The sequence below is a fragment of the Chelon labrosus genome, assembly GCF_963514085.1.
Source record: "Chelon labrosus genome assembly, chromosome: 12".
Lineage (NCBI taxonomy): Eukaryota > Metazoa > Chordata > Actinopteri > Mugiliformes > Mugilidae > Chelon > Chelon labrosus.
The window spans coordinates 13,442,548-13,465,004 of NC_140345.1; the positions used below are offsets into that span (position 1 = coordinate 13,442,548).

Consider the following 22,457-nt stretch of genomic DNA (forward strand, 5'->3'; position numbering starts at 1 on the left):
TCCAGTCGGCCCTACCCGCCTGGTAACCTGGTAGGTTAACTTGAACCTCACTCACTGGCTAATCAAACACCTGTCCATACAATTTACAACACAAGACTATGGTGCGTTCAGGAACCATGTTGAACTTAGGACATTCCATATACTTAATAAACCTTCCCAAATACTATGTAATGTGTAATGTGTAATGTATGTAGGCCAGACTAGATCCTGTGGAGAGCCGGTTGTACTGCCTGAAAAAATGAGAAACACAGATAAAACATTTTAGTTTGCACCTCTGTATGATTTTATTAACATGTTGTGGAAGTGACAATTCACAAAAACATTGTTTCTGATCAGTGACTGAGTACCTGATTAATACGGTCGATGAGGGTGCTTCCTTCAAATATTCATAAAAGCAGATACAGTGAACTCACAAGACCCTTAATATGACATTAATGTTCTCTCATACATTTATATGTTTAAACTATTTACTGTAATCTTTCACAGCTGTGCTACTATCTGCCATTCTGATGAAACAATCTTGAAGAGGAAAGAGGAAATTCAAAAGGCACACTTCAGTATAACTTGTGCGGTAGCTTTGTGTCGTTAAAGCGAAAACTGCGTAAAATTTAACTAAAGAATCATCACTTGCAAAGAAACTGCTGCAAGAGCTTAATACTGTTTAGTTGTAACACATTATTTGATCAGATATACAATGAACAACTGCAAGCACAAGTGCATTGATGGGCATGAAAAACTTTTGTCAACAATGTAAGTTTCAGGAGGAGAGAAAAAGGAATGTTTGTGATGTATACAGAAATATTTTACAACTTTCTTGATTGTCACTTCAACAGCACCGACATGGACAGCTCCTCTATGCGTTACATGTTGCCGTAGAGTGCATCATCTCCATCATTCTGCAAAGGAAACAACATTAACTCAACTTAGCTCAACTTTATTCATAGAGCACTTAAAAAAAAAAAAACCACACAGACGAAACAAAGCGCTGTACATAGGTAAGAATAAGCACATAAGACAAAAGATAAAAAAAAAACAAAAGCAATGAAAACAATTATAAAAAAAAAACAAGAAACACTAAAAGCACCGAACAAGAGCATGGACAGTGAGAGGGCTTGTCTGATGTGCAGTGGTAGATCGTTCCATAATTTGGGAGCAGCAACAGAAAAAGCACTTAGACCTCGGTGCCTCCAGGAGCAGCTGATCAGCTGACCTGAGACACCGAGCAGAAGTGTAAGGATGGAGAAGCTCAGTGAAGTGAGTTGGGGTGAGACCATTTAAAGATTTAAAGGCAAATAAAAGAATCTTAAAATGGACTCTAAAATGCACAGGCAGCCAGTAGAGGGAGGCCAGAATGGGAGTCATGTTCTCCCTCTTATGTGCTCCAGTTAAGAGACGAGCAGCCGCATTGTGAGCCAAATGGAGACGTGCGTGGGAGGACTGGCTGACCCCAAAATAAAGAGTGTTATAGTAATCCAGCAGAGATGTGATGAAGGCATGGATTACTGTCTCAAAGCGCTGATGTGTCAGAAAGGGTTTAACCTTCGCCAGCCTAAGGTGAAAAAAACTGGACTTAGCCACTACACCAATTAGCAGATCCAATTTAAAATCACTGTCCATCTTTAAACCCAAGTTTGGACTGCTGGCCAAGGGGCTCACTCTCTCTCCTCTTGCATGCACGTATGTCACAAATGAATGAAGAAAAGTTTACATACCTCCATGTTGCCATAAATATGATCATTGGAATAAATGCCTTGGCATCCCACGTCATCATACGTCTCTTTCCTCTTTTTCTGACTGGTGCAGAAAGCAAATGTGTACAGTTATTAAATGCACATATAAAGACACTGTGAGGTTTGTATTTGATGTGAATTAACATGAAACCTTTGTGTTGTGGCATACTTAGACGGTGAGAGCTCCACCTCTTTGTCTGCCTTTGTGGTGCTCATGTCAGGCTCTGGTGTGTCTCCAGATCTCCCCCTACTGGGAGAATATTGGTTTTTAATTGAAACACACTATGCAAACACTGAATCCTTGTAATGCAAACTACAAGACTAAACTGATTCTAATGACGTAGAATCATTTTCAAGATGACCTTCTGCCTCTGCCTGGTTTGACTATTATAAGCCATATTGTTGCATCGCATTAACAAATGCCTGATTTAAAAGTATATATTTATTGCTGGCCTTTTGTTTAGTGTTGTGCTTTTATATTAAACAAACTGGTTTGGTTGACTTACATTTGATCAAAATTCTAAATAAATCCATGTTTCTATAGCAACTTACCATTTTTTAACAACTATCACTGCTGCTACAAGGATCACCAAACCTCCTGCTGCTCCAGCAGCAATGTAAATATACAGCATGTTACCTGTCCAAACAGAAATCATACAGTGTGTCCAAACACAGTGGTGACAATCTACATATGCTGCATTCAAAGTATTTCTTACTTTTAACAGGCAGGGAGAGCATGACGTTGGCACTGCCCTGCGTGTTGTTTGCCAGACAGTGCACATACATGGAGGACCCGATGTTGACTTGAAGAATCCCAATAGCAAGAGAGCCATGCTGCTCTACTTTGGTGCTCAGGTGAACTTTGTTGGGAAGCACAAAATGGATCATACTGGGAGGATTGGACTCAGCCATGCACACACACTTTACCATGTCCCCCTCTGAGGAGCACAACGAGGCATTCTTAATCTCAGGGGCATCTGCAGGAGCAAGAAATGTACATTTATTATATGTGTTTAAATAAAAAAGTCTTCTTCATCACCACGGTTCTGTAGTTGTTTACTTAAGCAAACTAGCAGCTGTTCATTAAGTGTGTGGAAAAACTTCACTAAAGATGAAACCCATTCTACCGTGACGTGCAGAATATGTACGTCCTGAAATACAACAAAAGTACAACTGCTATGCATGCTCATCTCAAAAGGCATCCGCTAACAGACAAACCGTCCAAATCCTCTCAACAGTAGTCTATTAACAACTTCACTAAACATCCTGCAGTAACAGAGAGGAGGAGGCTGCACATCAACAATTAGCTGGTGACTTTCTTTGTCTAAAGTTATTAGACCTATTAGACCATCCTGCGAGACACACACCAATCAGACATAACATTATGACTGCCTGCTTAATATTGTGTAGGTCATAATGTTGTGGCTGATCGATGTATGACCAGAATGCTTAAAGATAAAAGTTCTATAGCCATTAAGAAGATTTTTAGGTATACACAGGAGATAAACACTTTTTACAAGCAGACAGTGCCACTGAGTTTTTTCCAGTGTAGATGTACACATGATGACTGTCAGTCTTGTGACAGTGACAGAACCTACACTCAAGATGTTGCTTTTATATATAGGTTTGTGTGTGTAACGTGTTACCTCTCTTTGGCCTTATTTTAATCTGCATTCTCTGTGTTTGTGCATCTTTGCTCTGATTAGTTCTAATTACTTTCAGAATATTTGACAATTTTCACTTGTCTTTGATTGTATTTATATTTCTTCATATGCTTTTTATTGTCTTTTTGAAGGTCAGTGTCAGAAGCATCTGTTTTCATCATCACTACTTACATTTTACTTGAAGGACCTTGGATTGTGTCTGCAGCAGCTTTCCATTGTGCATTTGAACGCTGCATCGTAAAAACTTGTTGTGGTCAGCACGGGTCGGGCGAAATGTCAGAGTAGACGTTGCTTCCCACTGGCTGTCACTGAGCTCTTGTGAGTGAAAACGCTGCTCTCCAGAGTGACTCCAGTTGAAAACAGGATAAGAGGTTGGGCAGGAGTAAAACACAGAGCAGGATGGAGACACACTCTGACCCTCACTTATCTCCTCAACCATAGACAAGTTGATGAGTTGTGATTCATCTGTGTTAACAAGAAAGATCACAATAGCCGTTGGCAAAGATATGATGTTGTATTGTAACTAATAGAGAACACTTGTCTACTGGATTTTTATTTTTATTTTTTTTGAAACTTTGAATTCTGGCATTGCTTGTTTTGATGCTAAACAGCTTTAGTCCACACATATGGACTACAAACACCCTTGCAATCAAACTTGTTTAAAGAAAGAGGATATCAATGCATTATTAATAGCACAAATGAGGAACTAGGTAATAGACTGAAATGAAAACAAACGAAACCTAAATTAGATGACCGCAAGCGATCATAAAGGGGTCCATGCTGTGGTGAAGTCGTCCCCGAGCGGGACGCAGCGGCATAAGTCACCAGTAGCGCCCCTTATAGACCATATTGCACATAACTTGGTGGGCTTGTAAGGAGTCATCCACAGATTAGTGTCGTCAAATTTCAAGCAGTTTACTGTGGTGGTTTGTGAGATATAAACATGTACTCGTTGTAGCGCCCCCTACAGCCCGAATTTCACGAATGATTGTACGCAAGCATACGATAATGACGGTCGCTAAGTTTCATAAGGATTGGGAGAATACTTCCAGAGTTATAGGCCTTAAAGTCTTATGAAATATTTGCGTGTCAACTGTAGTGCCCCCTGTTGATGTAATGTCACGCAACTTGATGGGAGTCTACACAATACGTTACAGATTGTGTATGCCAGATTTCATTAAGTTTTTGAGATATTGGAATGTTGCTTGTGTAGCGCCTAGAGACCAAGGGTCACAAAAGTTGGGGTGCTTGTACAGAATCATATTATTATCAATGATATGAAGTTTGATTAAGTTTGGGTATATACTTCACAAAATATTAGCTTTGGAGTTATACTGCGCCACGCTGTAAAAATTAATTAGCCATTAACTTTGTAATCAATAACCCTGTTAAAGTTATTTTGAGAACTTTACATTATCTTTGTCCATGAATGATACATACCAGGTTTGGTGAAAATTGGAAGAACGGGTTAGGAGGAGTTTATTTTGCTTACAGGTGCAATTTTTTCAAAATGGGAGAAAAAATGGCAGGTGTAAATGGGCGTGGCCTAGTCCATTAGAACCAGGGCTATATAAGGGAGAAAGAATTTTGTATCTAGGGCACGCGGTTCTCGAGCTATGAGGCAAAACGTAAATTGGCTTATTATTAGGGGTGTGCATCTCTCCAATATAAGATGATTCAATACGTATCTAGATACATGGGGTACGAAACGATTCAGGAAGGATACATTTTAAAAACAACCGATTCGATTCGATTCGGTAGGATTTGATCCGATCCGATTCGGTACGATTCGGTACGATTCAGTGCAATATGATGTAATCCGATGAGTCTGTGCAAATTCTCATTTGTCCAGGTCAAAGGCATCTCTAGGCAATTGAATCAGGTCAACTGGACTTGGTTTTTGTCTGTGAAGACGTTTCGCTCCTTATCCAAGTGGCTTCATCAGTTCGAGAGACTAGCAGACAAGTCTCACTAGCCCGCAGACACAGACAAAAACCAAGTCCAGCTGACCTGATTCAATTGCCTAGAGAGTAATCCGATATAGTTCCTTGTTTAAAGTAGACATTTTACATTATGAATGATCCTAAATCAATCCCAAAAATGTGATATTGTTTACCTTCATAGTGATAAGTTTAATAGAGTCTCGCGAGATTTTTGCGGGAAAGAGAGAGAGAGAAAGAGAATAAGCAAGCGGGGCTTCCAGCTGTATTGCTGATATACCGTAAATTCCAGACTATAAACCGCTACTTTTGTCACTTGCTTTGGACCCTGCGGTTTATACAACGAATTATGGATTTTTACAGTTAACGGTCACCAGGGGCGCACTATCATGGAAGCGCAGGAGCGAGACAGACAGCTCGCGCCAGGTAACGAGAGCAAAACAAACCAAGTGAGTCCAAATGCAGTACGAGAGCTGCTTTTAAGTTAAAGGCGATCGATCTGGCTGACTTTTCTGGTATAGTAGGCTGGTTATTTTGATACAGTAAACGGCCGTGTTACTGCACCTTTACTGCTGTGTTGGCTGTTTTCGAAAAAAAACAGTTTTCGATGCTGATTATTTAGTTGAGCAGCCGGGTTACTGCACTTTTGCTGCCATGTTACAGGCAAGCACTTTTAAAAACGAATTAAATTTAGCCATTTAACGTTATTGCCTCGTCAAGCGTTGTAAGCTTTGTTTTTTGTTATACGGCACTACTACGGTACTATGACTGCAGGAAGTGCGCTAGGAGCGCACCGTTGTATTATTTGTGCACTGCACGAATGCTGTTTGTAATGTCAAAGATGTGAAAGTTTGATCGATCGATTGATTGAAAGATTTATTGTGTTTCTCAAATGTAAATAAATGGGACGCTTTGCGTTTCCAAACAGTCATTTCTGTCCCGACAATCCCCTCCGTGGTAGAAGAAACGGTAATTAAACATTAAAACACCAGCGGCTTGGGTGCGGCTTATAGTCGGGTGCGGTTTATAGTCGGGTGCGGCTTATATGGAACAATCTGTAGTTTCCCCAAAATTTAGCTGGTGCGGCTTATATTCAGGTGCGCCTTATAGTCTGGAAATTACGGTAATAACCCGATTCATAACTTTGTAATCGGGCCATCGACCGGTTCGTGGTACATTTAGATCGGTCCAGGGGCTTGTGTATCGATGCACTCACATCTTTTAAATCAAAACCGATTTCCGATTCATATCGGTAATTTGTTACATCCCTACTTATTATAGTGCCACCTAGCTGTAGGTATGTGTATTGACACCTTGGCAAAGTCACATGTTAGGACTTCTACCAAGTTACCAGGTTTGATGTTTTTCGCCCTTGCAGTTTGTCCTGAGCAGATACTTTTAGCGACGCAGTAAAAGATAAATCATGATTATTATAATTATAATAAAAATCGCAACAAAGTCAATAGGGATCATGCAACTTTGTTTGCATGGACCCCTAATAACAATTGTTACCAGCACAGTTCGAAAACTTGTTGTTTTTGTTTTTTGGATTGTGCTGTTACAAAGTGAATTTGCCAAACAATGACATCTGAAATAATCCAGAGAATCAAACACTGTAGGATACCATGGATGAAAAGATGTGTCACAAGTGCCCATTAGTTCCTTTTTCTTAAGTAAGAAAGTCAGAAACGTAACTAGTGAGAGGAGTTCAGACTGATAAACTACAATTAAAAAAATAAATGTCATGATAACAATACTGGAATTCAAGCCAGAAATATAGGAATTACTGTCACTATATAGTTTTACTGGAGGCTGTTCATTTCACTTACCAATTATTGAGATGGAAACTTTGTTTTCTAGGTAGGAATATTTGTTGTAGTCTTTCAATTCAATTCTGAAATGAAAAGGCCCTTGGTCACTGGATCGAATGTCATCAATCTTCAGAGAACAGTTCTTGTGACTGACATCTCCCAGCAGCGTTGTCCGATTCTGATAATTCTCCAAGATATTTTTCTTGACTGGGTGATAGATAGAGCGATGTTCATCGTCGTTCCAAATCCCAGTGTAATTAGAGATTTGTGTATTTTCTGGCTGTGGGTAATCAAATGAGCAGGGGATGATCACACATGACCCAAGGAGACCTTTAACTGAGGACGGCACCTTAGCTGTCCAAGATGAGCCATCGGTTTGAATAACTGTAACACATTGAACAGTGAATTAGAATAAGCATGGAGTCAATGAATGAATGTAGTAAAGTACAAATTTACCTGAATATTAGATTATTTTGCAAACAAAAGAGATGCATGAAAAAGACAAATAACTGACTGTTTAATTCTACTGTTTGTTTGATTACAGCTGAATATTCACCATACAGGAGGTACCATACCTTGAATGCAAAGGCACACAGAAAACAGAGACCGTGTTAGAGCTTCCATCTCCACTCTCTTGTGTCAGTTTCAGATCTGAAAATAAAATGACAAATAGGCGTATGCTGCTGTCATTTCCCCCTGGTGAGAGAAGACTTGTTGAGTTTCCATTCCACTTTTAATCTAACCAGCGACCACTGTGATCACACAACATTAAACTTTTGACTCATCAACCCTGTAGTGGGGGAGGTGTACCCTATTAATAATCATTCATCAGAATGTATTTTGTTATTCTTTACCATGTCCAAAAGTTTTTTATTCACAGTGTGTGCTATACTCACTCTCCATTTTTTAGAAACACATGCAGGAATTTCATTCTTTTCCAGTAATTGTGACAGTAATTTTATTTTTGCATATTAACCACACGATAAACTCAAGGGTCATTGAGTATATCATCACCATCCCAGCAAACCTGATTATCCGGGTTTGACTTAAGTGTTTTATCAGTGTCTTTACAATCAGCAACAACATTTCCGTGAAATGCCATGATTATGTACTAGTTTACATATGAGTGAGGCAATTATCACTTTTTAAAGCTGTTGTTGTCATTTGTTGACTCCTTATCAGATGCACTTGTGACAATGTCAACTAACTGAAGAGAGACAGAAAAACTGAAACAGTAACACACAGTAGCACAGCAATCCATCTATTTGTCCAACAAGGTTGATTACACATTCGTAAAATGTATTTACATCTCAATGGGGTTTAAAACACCTTGACAACAATATGCTAAGATACAATACAGTGGAATATTTTTTTTAACAGCTGGAGCTCAATGAAAGCGGTAACACATCTGTGAAAGGTCACGCCTACAGTACACACTTGCAAAGTCTTTGTCAAAACAAACACAGAGAATACCAGTTAACAAGGAGCAAATGCACTTTTTCGACAGAAAAATAATATGTTCACTGTACCTTGCATTTCATGTATCACAGATGCAGTGCATTCAAGACAGGATTTCTTTTGCTCAGTTTGAAAGTCACATGGTCAGGGTTCTTGTATGGAGTCTGCTCATGCTCTTGATTTCTGATCATCTACATATCGTAACATCAAACTGAAATCTAACGTCTTGATTTCTGTTTGGCAGGATCATACTCAGCGCAACAAAAGAAACATTCTTTGTTTTGCATGCATTTCGCATAAAAGGGACCTGACATGTTTTTCATTTACACTGTAGTCTCATATCCTCCTCACAGTTTGACACACACAGTCTAACGGTGAGAGAGAAAGTTGTCTCAGCGGTTGCATTGCAGTTGCCCTTGCAGACATCGCAACTGAGGATGCTGACATGTTGTGTAGATTCAATTGTCCATGTAAATTCAATAAATTCATGGGCACTGGTTTGTCTGCTGAAGTCCCAGAGTTGAATGAGAGGTGATCAGGTCCCCTGGACTTTAAAGAGAGTCCTGGACAGCCCAGAGAAGTCCTGACCTTGTCTGTCATCAAAGGAACGATTAATCAAAGATCTCTGAGATCAGAGTCAGTCGTTGTTCTGAAGGTATTTGGAACGTTGATGAAAGTTACCAGGTTTACATCTCACAAGCTTTCAGTTAATGTATCTTCCTGAATGTGGTATTAGGTTCATCTAGATATGACTGATTAGCCTGTAGAGGTTATTAAGTTCCAATAATGATTCATCAATGCATATTTATGGGGCGGCTGTGGCTCAGTAGATTGAGCGGATTATCCATGAACCAGAGGGTTTGATCCCTGGAATGTGCATGGCACTGGTGTGTGAATGTGTGTGTGATTTAGTGTGGAAATGGCTAAATGCATCTGTGACTGTAAAGCGCTTTGAGTACCAATAGGTAGAAAAGCGCTATTTAAAAACAAGGCCATTTACCATTTACCATTCATTGATTTCCTAATGTTTTTCATACATTATATACACTATATACTATACTACTAAGCAACTAGGGGTTGTACCGGCTCGTCTAATAGTTGACTTTACTGCTGTACCATGTCGCATTAAGCAGTACATTATCCTCTCTTACAACATGCTGTGGGTTACTATTAAATGCTACTGACGATGCTGATTTACATTGGCTAAATATATCTGCATTGCACATTATTGATAAGCTTATGTGTTTTGTTGCTGTGGTTGTAGAGCATGTTATCAATAATTTCCTTGATCTTGAGGGAGCTCTTAGCTTGGTCAACTGCATTCCCAGCAGCCCACTTCCTCCCTGATCTCTCAGATCACCTGATCTTTGAACTGTTGCCACTGATCTATTGAGAAGTACCACAAAATGTATCTCCAACTTGGCCACTGGAAACAAGTTAGTTTCCAGTCACTGCTTCAGCCTTCAGTGACTTCATCAGCTGTTGATTAGTCTTAAAGGTCCACCATCTGGCCAACATAAATGTGTTGACTAAGTATTGAAGAAGGTCAGAGAGCAGTCATTGAGTGAGGGGGGTTTGTAGAGATTCCTCGTCAAAATGTAGTGTACGAACAGAAGGACTCACATCACTTATATATCAGTTCAGGCAACAGTTTCTTTCATAGTGTAGTGATGTTGTGGCTTTCACCTTGAGTTATTAAATTAGGGTATTTTTATGTTTTATGATGGAATTTCGTAGCTATTAATCCCTCCCGGAACTACGTAACAGATATGTAGTTCCGGTTCCGCTTTTGGTAGAGTTCTGATGTTTACAGCCTGTGTATGATCGCTCGCCGCTTTGGTGTGGACTTACGTCTGTCTGCGCTGGAGCTAGAGCGTTCGGCTGTTAATGTTACTCACCTGTGTTTGCTGCCAACTTCAAGTAAAGCGAGTAAATCGTGATATTCGTCTCAAGAGTGGTCCTTCCTCCCGCACGTAGACACCCGCATCTCCTGTTAGCCGGAGCTAACAACTGGTGTCAGAAGTGGGATCTCGAGCCGGCCGGACGGGAGTTAACGACCGGGAGAAGCGGACCTTCACGTCGGATGATCGCTCAAGCGCGACAAGGTAGAATTATCAAAGACAGAGGCAAAAAGAAAAAGAAAAAAAAATCAAAAAAAAATCAAAAAAAAAATCCGCTGTCCAGTGTGGCTAACAAGTAGGCTACTGTACGAATCACCGGGATCTGCGGAAGTACGTTACGGTGCGTCCAGAAGCTGGCAAGCGGCCAAGAAGTCTACACTGTAAAAAGTGGAAATGAAGACGTTATTAAAGACTTAAATCAAGTAAAGATTTCCACACTGCAACAAAAGTGAGGCGATTAGAGTACAGTAAACTAAAGAGTGAAAAACTTTTAGAAGAAAACTGAAAAGCCTAAAAAAACATTACACTGAAGAAAATTTATAAATCAAAAAGAAGAGAAGAGAAACCCACAGAGAGAAAATAATGGATGGAGGTGAGGAATCGCTTGGAGCTACAGCAGCGCCCCCAGATTCAGGGCCACCACCCTGGCTGAAAACGCTATTGGACCACCAGACTCAGCAACTTCAACAGCTTGTGACACCAATCCTACAGCATGTGACGGCAGAGCAAAAATCAACAACAAGAGCTATACCAAGCAACTTGGCCCAGCATACTGATGCAGTCCCCCCGCAGTCGTCATCTCAAGTGACCCAAGACCACCCCAGCACTCGAGCAGACACACCTTTTGCATCAGAGTTGGAGGTAATTCGGCAGAGGTCACGCAATCCAGGTCCCTTTAACATCCCCAGCCTGCACGACCCAGCAACGAGACGCAGAGAGGAGCGATTGCCTCAACGTCCTGCCCCAGCACACATGACTTCACATGACACATATGGCGCCACTGGCAACAGTGGAAATAGGCAGGACATGATGCGACAACGGCCCAATGAAGCTTGCAAGGTCAAACTAGCAACATATGATGGCAAAGAGGACTGGGACTCGTTTCTGTTGCCTTTTGAGCGCCAAGCACGCAAGTATGGATGGACTGGTGCAGAGCGAGTTGATAGACTTCATGAGTGCCTCCGTGGAGTTGCTATCCGCTATGTCTGCTCCCTGCCAGAACATATCCGCGAAGACTATACACTCCTCAAGGAGCAGCTCACACAACGGTTTGGAGTAAAAGATCCCCCTACAACTGTTCGCAGGAAGCTGGGAGAACTGCGTCAAGGAAAAGAATCTCCAGCAGAGTTCGCTGAGGAGGTGCGACGTCTGGTGAGTCTGGCTTATCCTGGAACAGACCTACTACTGCAGGATCAACTTGCTACTGATGCCTTTTTAAAAGGATTGAGGAACCAAAAAGTAGCTTATGAAGTAATGAACCGCGACCCACACTCACTGGCTGAGGCACAGAAGCAAGCTGAGGCCCACGAACATAATTTTAGAGCAACCTTGGGCCGTGAAACGGAGATGAGGACGGGGAGGGCCAGACGTATCTCCTGGGCAGATGGAGAAGATGCTGGCTCTGAGGAGCTCTTCCCTGTCTCCCGACGCCTGCAGAGCCCAAAGTATGTTACAGAGGAACAATTCAAAATGCTGATGGACAGGGTGGACCAGCTGCATCTAAAGTTGGAGCAACTGCAGCCTGTGGCTAAAGCCTGTGGGGGTGTAGGCTCCATGGAACGCTCTGTACCATATAGTGATAGAACATACGAAGACCGTGGAAGGAGGCCAGCACAGCAACTGCCTTCACAAAGTTTTAGGATGCGATCACCCAGCCCAAATCAAGCAAACAGAATCGCTTGTTTCCGCTGTGGGGAAGTGGGACACATTATGAGAGAATGTTCAAGGTCACCAAGTCCAACTCGCCCTAAGGACCTCAGCCTAAAAGGCAAGCCAGACACTGTCAAGGGACCTCTAACCACAGAGGATCAAGCTCTTCCCCCGCAACTAGGACGCACAACCAAAAGAGGCCCCAGTTTGCAGATTGAAGTGACAGTGAATGGCCAGCCCTTTAAAGCAGTTGTGGATACTGGCGCAGAAGCTACAGTGATATCTGAAGAAGTGTATAACATGCTCCAAATTGAGACACAGAAGCCTCTCAGTGAGACCTCCCTCCGAAATGCTGGAGTTGGAAGCAAAATGTCTGCCAGGGGTAAAGTGGAGGTGACCCTGGGAATTGGCAGCCGAAAATTCAACTGGGAAGTCTTTGTCAGCCGCATTCATGACTCTTTCCTCCTGGGCCTGGATGCTATGCAAGCTGCTGACATGACTGTCCTCGCTGGTCGCAAGGTGTTTGTTGGCAATGAGCCAGTGCCTTCCTGGGTCATTGAAGGAAATGGGGAAGACTACTCCGTGGCACGTGTGCTCCTGGAAGACAACGTCACCCTACCACCTGAAAGTGAGTGCCTGGTATGGGGCAAAGTTGAAAACCCGAAACCTGGTCTCCCAGCAGTTCTAGAGCCTCTCGACATAACTGAGACTGTCTCATCGGGAAGTGTTGCCATCTACATGAACCCCAGAGTTCCTGTCCGACTCTGTAATTTCTCAAATGCCAAAGCAGCTCTGCCCCGGGGTGTTTGTGTTGGCATCTTGGTTGAAACATTTCCTGATGACCCTCTTATCATGTGCAACTCAGAATGTGACCGGCTGGAGGACAAGTTGGAGGAAGAGAGCAGTGAAAACGCCAGGCCAATGGTTGGAAGAGTGACAGGAAATGCACTTGACCTACCGGAGCACCTGCGAGCCTTGTACCTGTCATCAAGTGAGGCTCTCAGTGCAGAACAGCAGGCGGCACTGATTGAGCTCCTCTTCAAGTACGAGACTCTTTTTGCAACCAGTGAAACAGATCTAGGCCATCTCTCTGCTGTTACCCATAAGATCGACACTGGGACTGTCAGACCAGTACGCCTACCAGTCCGCCGGACACCGTTGGGTTTCCAGGGTGAAGAGGAGCAGCACCTCAAAGAAATGCTGGAGGCAGGAGTAGTTGTACCATCTTCTTCTGAGTGGGCAGCCCCAATAGTCCTCGTAAGGAAGAAGGATGGTGGTGTCCGTTGGTGTGTCGACTATCGGCGTCTTAACAGCCTTACACTGAGAGATGCATACCCACTGCCTAAAATAGAGGAGTGTCTTGATGTTCTGGGGGGAGCCACCGTCTTCTCTACTCTGGATCTCCAATGTGGATACTGGCAGATTGCTGTAGATCCCAAAGACCGTGACAAAACAGCATTCATCACCCGCTATGGCCTCTATGAATACACCAGGATGCCATTTGGCCTCTGCAATGCACCTGGAACGTTTCAGAGAGCCATGGAACTGGTCCTCAGAGGATTTCAGTGGAAGACGCTTCTTGTTTACTTGGATGATATAATCATCCTTGGCAGAGGGGTTGAAGAGAACTTGCAGCACTTAGCCGACGTCTTTGACCGCCTCCATAGCTATGGCTTGAAGCTCAAACCAAAGAAGTGTCAGCTGTTGAGAGATGAGGTCCTTTTCCTGGGACACGTGGTCAGTGGAGACGGGATAAGCCCCAACCCAGCACTGGTCAAGGACGTGCAGGAGTGGCAACCTCCCAAGAACACTCAGCAACTGCAAGCTTTTTTAGGGCTCTGCAACTACTACCGCCGCTTTGTTCCTGCATTTGCTGAGCTGGCTAGCCCCCTGAACAATCTCCTTAAGAAGACAGCAGAGTTCCAGTGGGGTGAACCCCAGCAGAGTGCCTTTCTGCAGCTCAAAGAGAAACTAAGTACTGCTCCTGTTCTGGCTTATCCGACAACCACAGGCTGTTACATCCTCGACACCGATGCCTCTAACCACAGTATTGGCGCAGTGCTGTCGCAGTTTCAGTGGGGGGAGGAGAGAGTTATCTCCTATGCTAGCAGTCACCTCACCCCTGCACAGCAGAGATACTGTGTGACCAGACGGGAGCTGCTGGCCATTGTGAGATTCACAAGGCAGTTCCGCCACCTTCTCCTTGGCAGGAAGTTCCTCCTCCGAACAGATCACAGCAGTCTGACTTGGCTCTTTCGCTTTAAGCACCCGGAAGGCCAGTTAGCTCGCTGGCTCGAGGAGCTCAGCCAGTATGACTTCGATATCGAACATCGTGCCGGGCGGCAACATGCCAATGCAGATGCACTGTCTAGATGCAGTACAGAGGGTACAACAGACTGTGACTGCTATCAAGCAGGAAAGGAGGTGACAGAACTTCCCTGTCAAGGATGTTCCCACTGCCAAAGACTGCACAAACAGTGGGCGAGATTTGAAGAGGATGTGGATGATGTGGTGCCTCTGGTCATCAGGCAGATAACCATACAGGACTCCGGGAATGGCACAGAACTGCAGCAGCAAGACGACGCTGACCACCATACCTCCACAGTAAACTGGCTGCAACCTCTGACCTGCCAACAGTTGGCATCTGCACAAAAGGATGATCCAGTGCTTTCTATCCTACATGACTGGAAGGAATCTGGAGTTCTTCCAACCAGAGAGCAGGTAACAATGGAAAGCCCAGCAGTGAGAAAGTACTGGCTCTGTTGGCCTCAAATTGAACTTCACCAGGGAGTTTTACATTACCGCTGGGAGAATGCTGACAGAAGTAATCCATCCTTGCTGTTACTGGTCCCCACATCATTGCAAACTGAAGTTATGCAGGCTTGTCATAACCCTCCACAGTCTGGGCATCTAGGACAGGCAAAGACTCTGCAACGTGTCCGGCAAAGTTACCATTGGTATGGTGTGGGTGGTGATCTAAGCAAGTACATTCAAAAGTGCCCTCAGTGCAAAACTCAAAAATCAAGTAGTCCCACACGAAGAGCCAGGCTGCAGACCTACCAGGCCGGAGCACCTATGGACCGGTTGCATCTTGATGTATTGGGCCCATTTCCCATCTCGTCCTCTGGGAACAAGTACATCCTGGTCATTATGGATCAGTTTACTAGATGGGTGGAGGCATTCCCAATCCCAGATCAAGGAGCTGAAACAACAGCCAAGACTCTAGTCAACCACTTCATTACACGCTTTGGAGCCCCGTTAGAGTTACACACTGACCAGGGACGTAACTTTGAGAGTGAACTATTTAAGAACATCTGTCAGCTCTTCCAGATCTCTAAGACCAGGACCACACCATATCATCCCTCTTCAAATGGACAAGTGGAACGATTTAACCGCACGCTTCTCCAGATGATCCGTTGCTACGTGGATCAAAGCCAGAAAAACTGGGATGAACACTTACCCCTACTAACAGCAGCGTACCGCAGTGCACAGAATTCAAGTACTGGATTTACACCTAACATGCTAATGCTGGGAAGAGAAGTCCATCAGCCTCAGGACCTCTGGCTGGGAGTGGCAGAACTGAAGCAGGGTGGAAAGGAACCCCTCGATCATGTACAGGAACTGGAAAAGAGCCTTAACGAGGTCCACGAGATGGCTCGGCAGCACCTCAAAGCAGCTCAACAAAGGCAGAAGAGGTTGCATGACTTAAGAGCTCAGCAGCACAGCTACAATGTTGGGGACCTGGTCTGTGTAAGAGACAGCACAAAAAAGAAAGGTTTCAGCCCCAAGTTACAAGCCCCTTGGAAAGGCCCATATATAGTTACGGCCAGCTGCGGTCCAGTGCTATATGAGATTCTGACCCAGCGTGAAAGAAAAGTCATGCACCATGACCGGCTGAAGCTGTATGCAGGTGATGTGATTCCTGCATGGATCAGGCGACAGAGACACAAAGTTCTCCCTCAGTGCCAGAACCCAGTCGCACCCTCGGAGCAAGGCCCCGATGCACTACAGCCTCTGGGTACCGAGCACAGTAGCGACAATGAACTGAATGAAACTGGGCTTGATCCTCCTAAGCCACCCACCATGGGAGGCAAACGCCGGATTGCAGCACCCGGAGGAGATGCATACCTTGGGGTCAGAAGGGGTCAGCCAAGGACCTCCAGCAAGAAGAACGCAAAAGGGGCGAGTGATACACCCCCCAGCTCGTTATCAGGACACTTAGATAATGTGTTTTGGTCCAGTTTAGTAATGTTGGTTTTGGGTTAAATTGACTGTTTACGTTGACTGTTTACACCATTTAGCACCGAAGGGACTCGGTATGCTTAAAGGGGGGGTAGTGTAGTGATGTTGTGGCTTTCACCTTGAGTTATTAAATTAGGGTATTTTTATGTTTTATGATGGAATTTCGTAGCTATTAATCCCTCCCGGAACTACGTAACAGATATGTAGTTCCGGTTCCGCTTTTGGTAGAGTTCTGATGTTTACAGCCTGTGTATGATCGCTCGCCGCTTTGGTGTGGACTTACGTCTGTCTGCGCTGGAGCTAGAGCGTTCGGCTGTTAATGTTACTCACCTGTGTTTGCTGCCAACTTCAAGTAAAGCGAGTAAATCGTGATATTCGTCTCAAGAGTGGTCCTTCCTCCCGCACGTAGACACCCGCATCTCCTGTTAGCCGGAGCTAACAATAGTATAGGCGTAATAACACAGAAACGTTGTGGGCCGAGTTCACACATTCATGCAAGACAGCTCACGCTGCCATCACTGTCTATAATTATTAACAAAGCAAACAAAGCATGAAGAGTTTCTGGTAGCTACATGCTCATTAACTAAAATGCATTTTACTCGTGTGTTGAAACTTATTTTTAAGAATTTTTTCTTGCTGAAGCTGATAAGTGAATGTAAGCAAACTGATTTAAAAAGCAAGCTTGTCAAACAAAGTAAGTTAAAAGAATCCACCATCCTCCTCCATGTGGCCTTTTACATCCTTTAATTTTATTCCTACTTTAAAACACACATATAGGATTCAGACTTTTGTGACTTGGTACTCCTTCTTCTTGGTCGGGGGCTCAAACTCATTTTAGTTCAGGGGCCACATACAGCTCAATGTGATCTAAATGTCATGGTTCTGTTTCTGTGTTCACGTTTTGAGTTTCGTTCATGTTTCTTGTCTCCCTGTTTCCTGTATTATTTTGCTGAGTTTTTGACTTCCTGTTTTACTCCCTGTGTTTCTGTGATTGTGTATTGGTTTCACCCTGTGCCTCTTGATTTCTGTCACCTGTGTCTCGTCACCCCTTGGTTCCTTGTGTGTGCATATATAGCGCTGCCTTCCCCTTTGTTCCTGTCACGTCATTCCCAATGGTTTCTCACTGTGAGTCTCCCCTGTGTGTCCCAATGGTTTTTTTTACTCTGTGAGTCTCGTGTTTTTCCAGTGTTTCTAGTGTTTTTTGCTCTACTGTGTTTTTGCCGGTTCCCTCAGTGTTCCAAGTGTTTTTTCGCCTTTAGTTTCTTGTTTCCTTTTTTGTCTTTTTGAGAGTTTGGATTTTTTAGTTTACCTTTGGTATTCCTGCTCTTCCAGCAGCCCCTTTTGTTTCCTTTTGTTTTATTAAACACCTGTTTTGCCGACTCCAGCCTCCTCACTTTTTGTCCTGCGTTTGGGTCCTACCACTTCCCCGGACAAAACCGTAACACTAAAGTGGGCCGGACCAGCAATATTATAGTACAATAACCTATAAATAACTCCAAATGTTTCCCTTTGTTTTAGTTCAAAGAAGTTCATGTGCATCATCACTGAGCTATCCTTTTTCTGAACATTTATGAACAACCTGGAATTTCCTTTAAAAAAAATAAAAGTGTAAAAAAAGTGCAATTTTATTGCCATCAACTGTTTGGTTCTGGATGTTCTGCTCTGTCTGCTACTCTGACCAAAACCGTGGACAAATTAGGAATAGCAGTTACTTCTGTTGTCTGTTCTCTTATTTTACAGGAGGGTCAAAGCTATTCTGAGTAATCAGATAACTCTTTACATGGTAGGTGAGCACATGACAGGTCTACTAGAGTATTAAATTTAGGATGTGTGTATAGCAGCAGTTATAATGTATGACTCTTTCTAGGGTGCAGAGAGACCTGGTTAGCTTCATATATACATTATATCGCCACAAGTGTTCACTCACTCATCCAAATAACTGAATTCATGTGTTCTAATCATGTCCATGGCCACAGGTGTATAAAATCAAGCACCTACCCATGCAGACTGCTTCTACAAACATTTGTGAAAGAATGGGTGGCTCTCAGGAGCTCAGTGAATTCCAGCGTGGTACTGTGAAAGGATGCCACCTGTGCAACAAGTCCAGTAGTGAAATTTCCTCACTACTAAATATTCCACAGTCAACACTCAGCGGTATTACAACAAAGAGGAAGCGGTTGGGAACGACAGCAACTCAGTCACGAAGTGGCAGGCCATGTAAAATGAGAGAGCGGGGTCAGCGGATGCTGAGGCGCATAGTGCTCAGAGGTCTCCATCTGGCAATCTGATGGATGAATCTGGGCTTGGCAGTTGCCATGACAACGGTACTTGTCTGACTGCATTGTGCCAAGTGTGAAATTTGGTGGAGGGGTGATTATGGTGTGGGGTTGTTTTTCAGGAGATGGGCTAGGCCCCTTAGTTCCTGTGAAAGGAACTCTGAATGCTTCAGCATACCAAGAGATTTTGGACAATTCCATGCTCCCAACTTTGTGGGAACAGTTTGGGGATGGATTCTTCCTGTTCCAACATGACTGTGTACCAGTGCACAAAGCAGGGTCCATAAAGACATGGATGAGAGAGTTTGGTGCGGAAAAACTTAACTGGCCTGCACAGAATCCTGACCTCAACCTGATAGAACACCTTTGGGATGAATTAGAGCGAAGACTGCGAGCCAGGCCTTCTCGTCCAATATCAGTGTCAGACCTCACAAATGCGCTCCCATAAACACACTCCTAAACCTTGTGGAAAGTCTTCCCAGAAGAGTTGAAGCTGTTATAGCTGTAAAGGGTGGGCCGACGTCATATTAAACCCTATGGCTTAAGAATGGGATGTCACTTAAATTCATGTGCATGTAAAACCCATAAGAGCTCAGCATCCCATACATTAACAAAACCACTGTGGTCCCATAGTTCCCTACTCGTTAAAAGAAAATACATTATGACAAATCTACTTCGAAAAGCACCTATAACATTTATTTTTGACCAGGTGGTCCCCACCTTTGAATTTGATATCAATTAAGTCCATCAATTAAGTAAATTAGTCTATGGTATCAAACCGTTGGTGCACGCACTTGTTTGAGCTCATTTGAATCCAGTTTGTTCTGTCTTTCTCCTCTCGGTCCCACCCACTCCTCTTGGACAGATTGACACCTGTCCATACCATTTACCACACATGCACTATGGTGCGTTCAGGAACCATGTTGAACATAGGACATTTCATATACTTAATGAACCTTTCCGAAATACTAGTAGTCTTCTATGTAATTTCCGCATTTTGCTCTTTGCAAATTCATGCTGCGGAGCAGATTAGATCCTCTGGCGGGCCGGTTTTGGCCCATGGGCCGCATGTTTGACACCCCTGTTCTTGGTGTTGTTGGACTGGCTGAAAAATTGAGAAAACACAGATAAAACATTTTAATTCGCTCAATGATTTTATTGACATGTTGTGGAAGTGACAATTCACAAAAATATTGTTTTTGATCGGTGACTGAGTACCTGATTAATACGGTCGATGAGGGTGCTTCCTTCAAATATTCATAAATGCAGATACAGTGAACTCGTAAGACCCTTAATATGGCATTAATGTTCTCTCATACATTTTTATGTTTACACTATTTACTGTAATCTTTCACAGCTGTGCTCTTATCTGCCATTCAGATGAAACAATCTTGAAGAGGAAAGAGGAAATTCAAAAGGCACACTTCAATATAAATATACACTCACCGGCCACTTTATTAGGTACACCTTGCTAGTACCGGGTTGGACCCCCTTTTGCCTTCAGAACTGCTTTAATCCTTCGTGGCATAGATTCAACAAGGTACTGGAAACATTCCTCAGAGAGTTTGGTCCATATTGACATGATAGCATCACGCAGTTGCCGCAGATTTGTCGGCTGCACATCCATGATGCGAATCTCCCGTTCCACCACATCCCAAAGGTGCTCTATTGGATTGAGATCTGGTGACTGTGGAGGCCATTTGAGTACAGTGAACTCATTGTCATGTTCAAGAAACCAGTCTGAGATGATTCGCGCTTTATGACATGGCGCGTTATCCTGCTGGAAGTAGCCATCAGAAGATGGGTACACTGTGGTCATAAAGGGATGGACATGGTCAGCAACAATACTCAGGTAGGCTGTGGCGTTGACACGATGCTCAATTGGTACTAATGGGCCCAAAGTGTGCCAAGAAAATATCCCCCACACCATTACACCACCAGCCTGAACCGTTGATACAAGGCAGGATGGATCCATGCTTTCATGTTGTTGACGCCAAATTCTGACCCTACCATCCGAATGTCGCAGCAGAAATCGAGACTCATCAGACCAGGCATCGTTTTTCCAATCTTCTATTGTCCAATTTTGGTGAGCCTGTGCGAATTGTAGCCTCAGTTTCCTGTTCTTAGCTGACAGGAGTGGCACCCGGTGTGGTCTTCTGCTGCTGTAGCCCATCCGCCTCAAGGTTCGACGTGTTGTGCGTTCAGAGATGCTCTTCTGCATACCTCGGTTGTAACGAGTGGTTATTTGAGTTACTGTTGCCTTTCTATCAGCTCGAACCAGTCTGGCCATTCTCCTCTGACCTCTGGCATCAACAAGGAATTTGCGCCCACAGAACTGCCGCTCACTGGATATTTTCTCTTTTTCGGACCATTCTCTGTAAACCCTAGAGATGGTTGTGCGTGAAAATCCCAGTAGATCAGCAGTTTCTGAAAGACTCAGACCAGCCCATCTGGCACCAACAACCATGCCACGTTCAAAGTCACTTAAATCACCTTTCTTCCCCATTCTGATGCTCGGTTTGAACTGCAGCAGATCGTCTTGACCATGTCTACATGCCTAAATGCATTGAGTTGCTGCCATGTGATTGGCTAATTAGAAATTTAAGTTAACGAGCAGTTGGACAGGTGTACCTAATAAAGTGGCCGGTGAGTGTATATGTGCAGTAGCTTTGTGTCATTAAAGCGAAAACTGTGTAAAATTTAACTAAAGAATCATCATTTGCAAAGAAACTGCGACAAGAGCTTCATGCTGTTTAGGAACACATTATTTGATCAGATGCACAATGCACAACAATGAACAACTGCAAGAACATGTGCATTGATGGGCATGAAAACTTTGTCAACAATGTAAGTTTCAGGAGGAGAGAAAAAGAAATGTCTGTGATGTATACAGAAATATTTTACAACTTTTTTGATTCTCACTTCAACAGCACGGACATGGACAGCTCCTCTGTGTGTTACATGTTGGCGTAGAGTGCATCATCTCCATCATTCTGCAAAGGAAACAACATTATCTCAACTCAGCTCAGCTCAGATGAAACAAAGTGCTGTACATAGGTAAGAATATGAACATAGGACAAACAATTAAAAACAATAAAAGCAATAAAAACAATAAAAAAAAACACTAAAAGCACTAAACAAGAGCAGGGTCTCAAGTTTTAAAAATGGACAGTGAGAGGGGTTGTCTGATGTGCAGTGGTAGATCGTTCCATAATTTGGGAGCAGCAACAGAAAAAGCACTTTCCCCTCTGAGCTTCCACTTAGACCTTGGTGCCTCCAGGAGCAGCTGATCAGCTGACCTGAGACACTGAGCAGAAGTGTAAGGATGGAGAAGCTCAGAGAAGTGAGGTGGGGCGAGACCATTTAAAGATTTAAAGGCAAATAAAAGAATCTTAAAATGGACTCTAAAATGCACAGGCAGCCAGTAGAGGGAGGCCAGAATGGGAGTTATGTTCTCCCTCTTATGTGCTCCAGTTAAGAGACGAGCAGCCGCATTGTGAACCAGCTAGAGACATGCGAGGGAGGACTGGCTGACCCCAAAATAAAGAGCGTTACAGTAATCCAGC

At 43.5% G+C, this 22,457-nt stretch overlaps 1 protein-coding gene across 1 annotated transcript in view; it reads right to left on the reverse strand.

The window, feature by feature from the left end:
• Positions 1-205: 205 nt before the first annotated feature.
• Positions 206-22,457, reverse strand: part of LOC311497572 (myelin-associated glycoprotein-like) — a 30,052-nt gene continuing 7,800 nt past the window's right edge. The window contains exons 7-8 of the mRNA XM_084557884.1: positions 1,713-1,794; positions 206-896 (exon numbers count right to left, since the gene is read on the reverse strand). Coding sequence (XP_084414010.1) covers positions 861-896; positions 1,713-1,794 — 118 coding nt within the window. The 3' untranslated portion in view covers positions 206-860. The remainder of the gene's footprint in view (positions 897-1,712; positions 1,795-22,457) is intronic.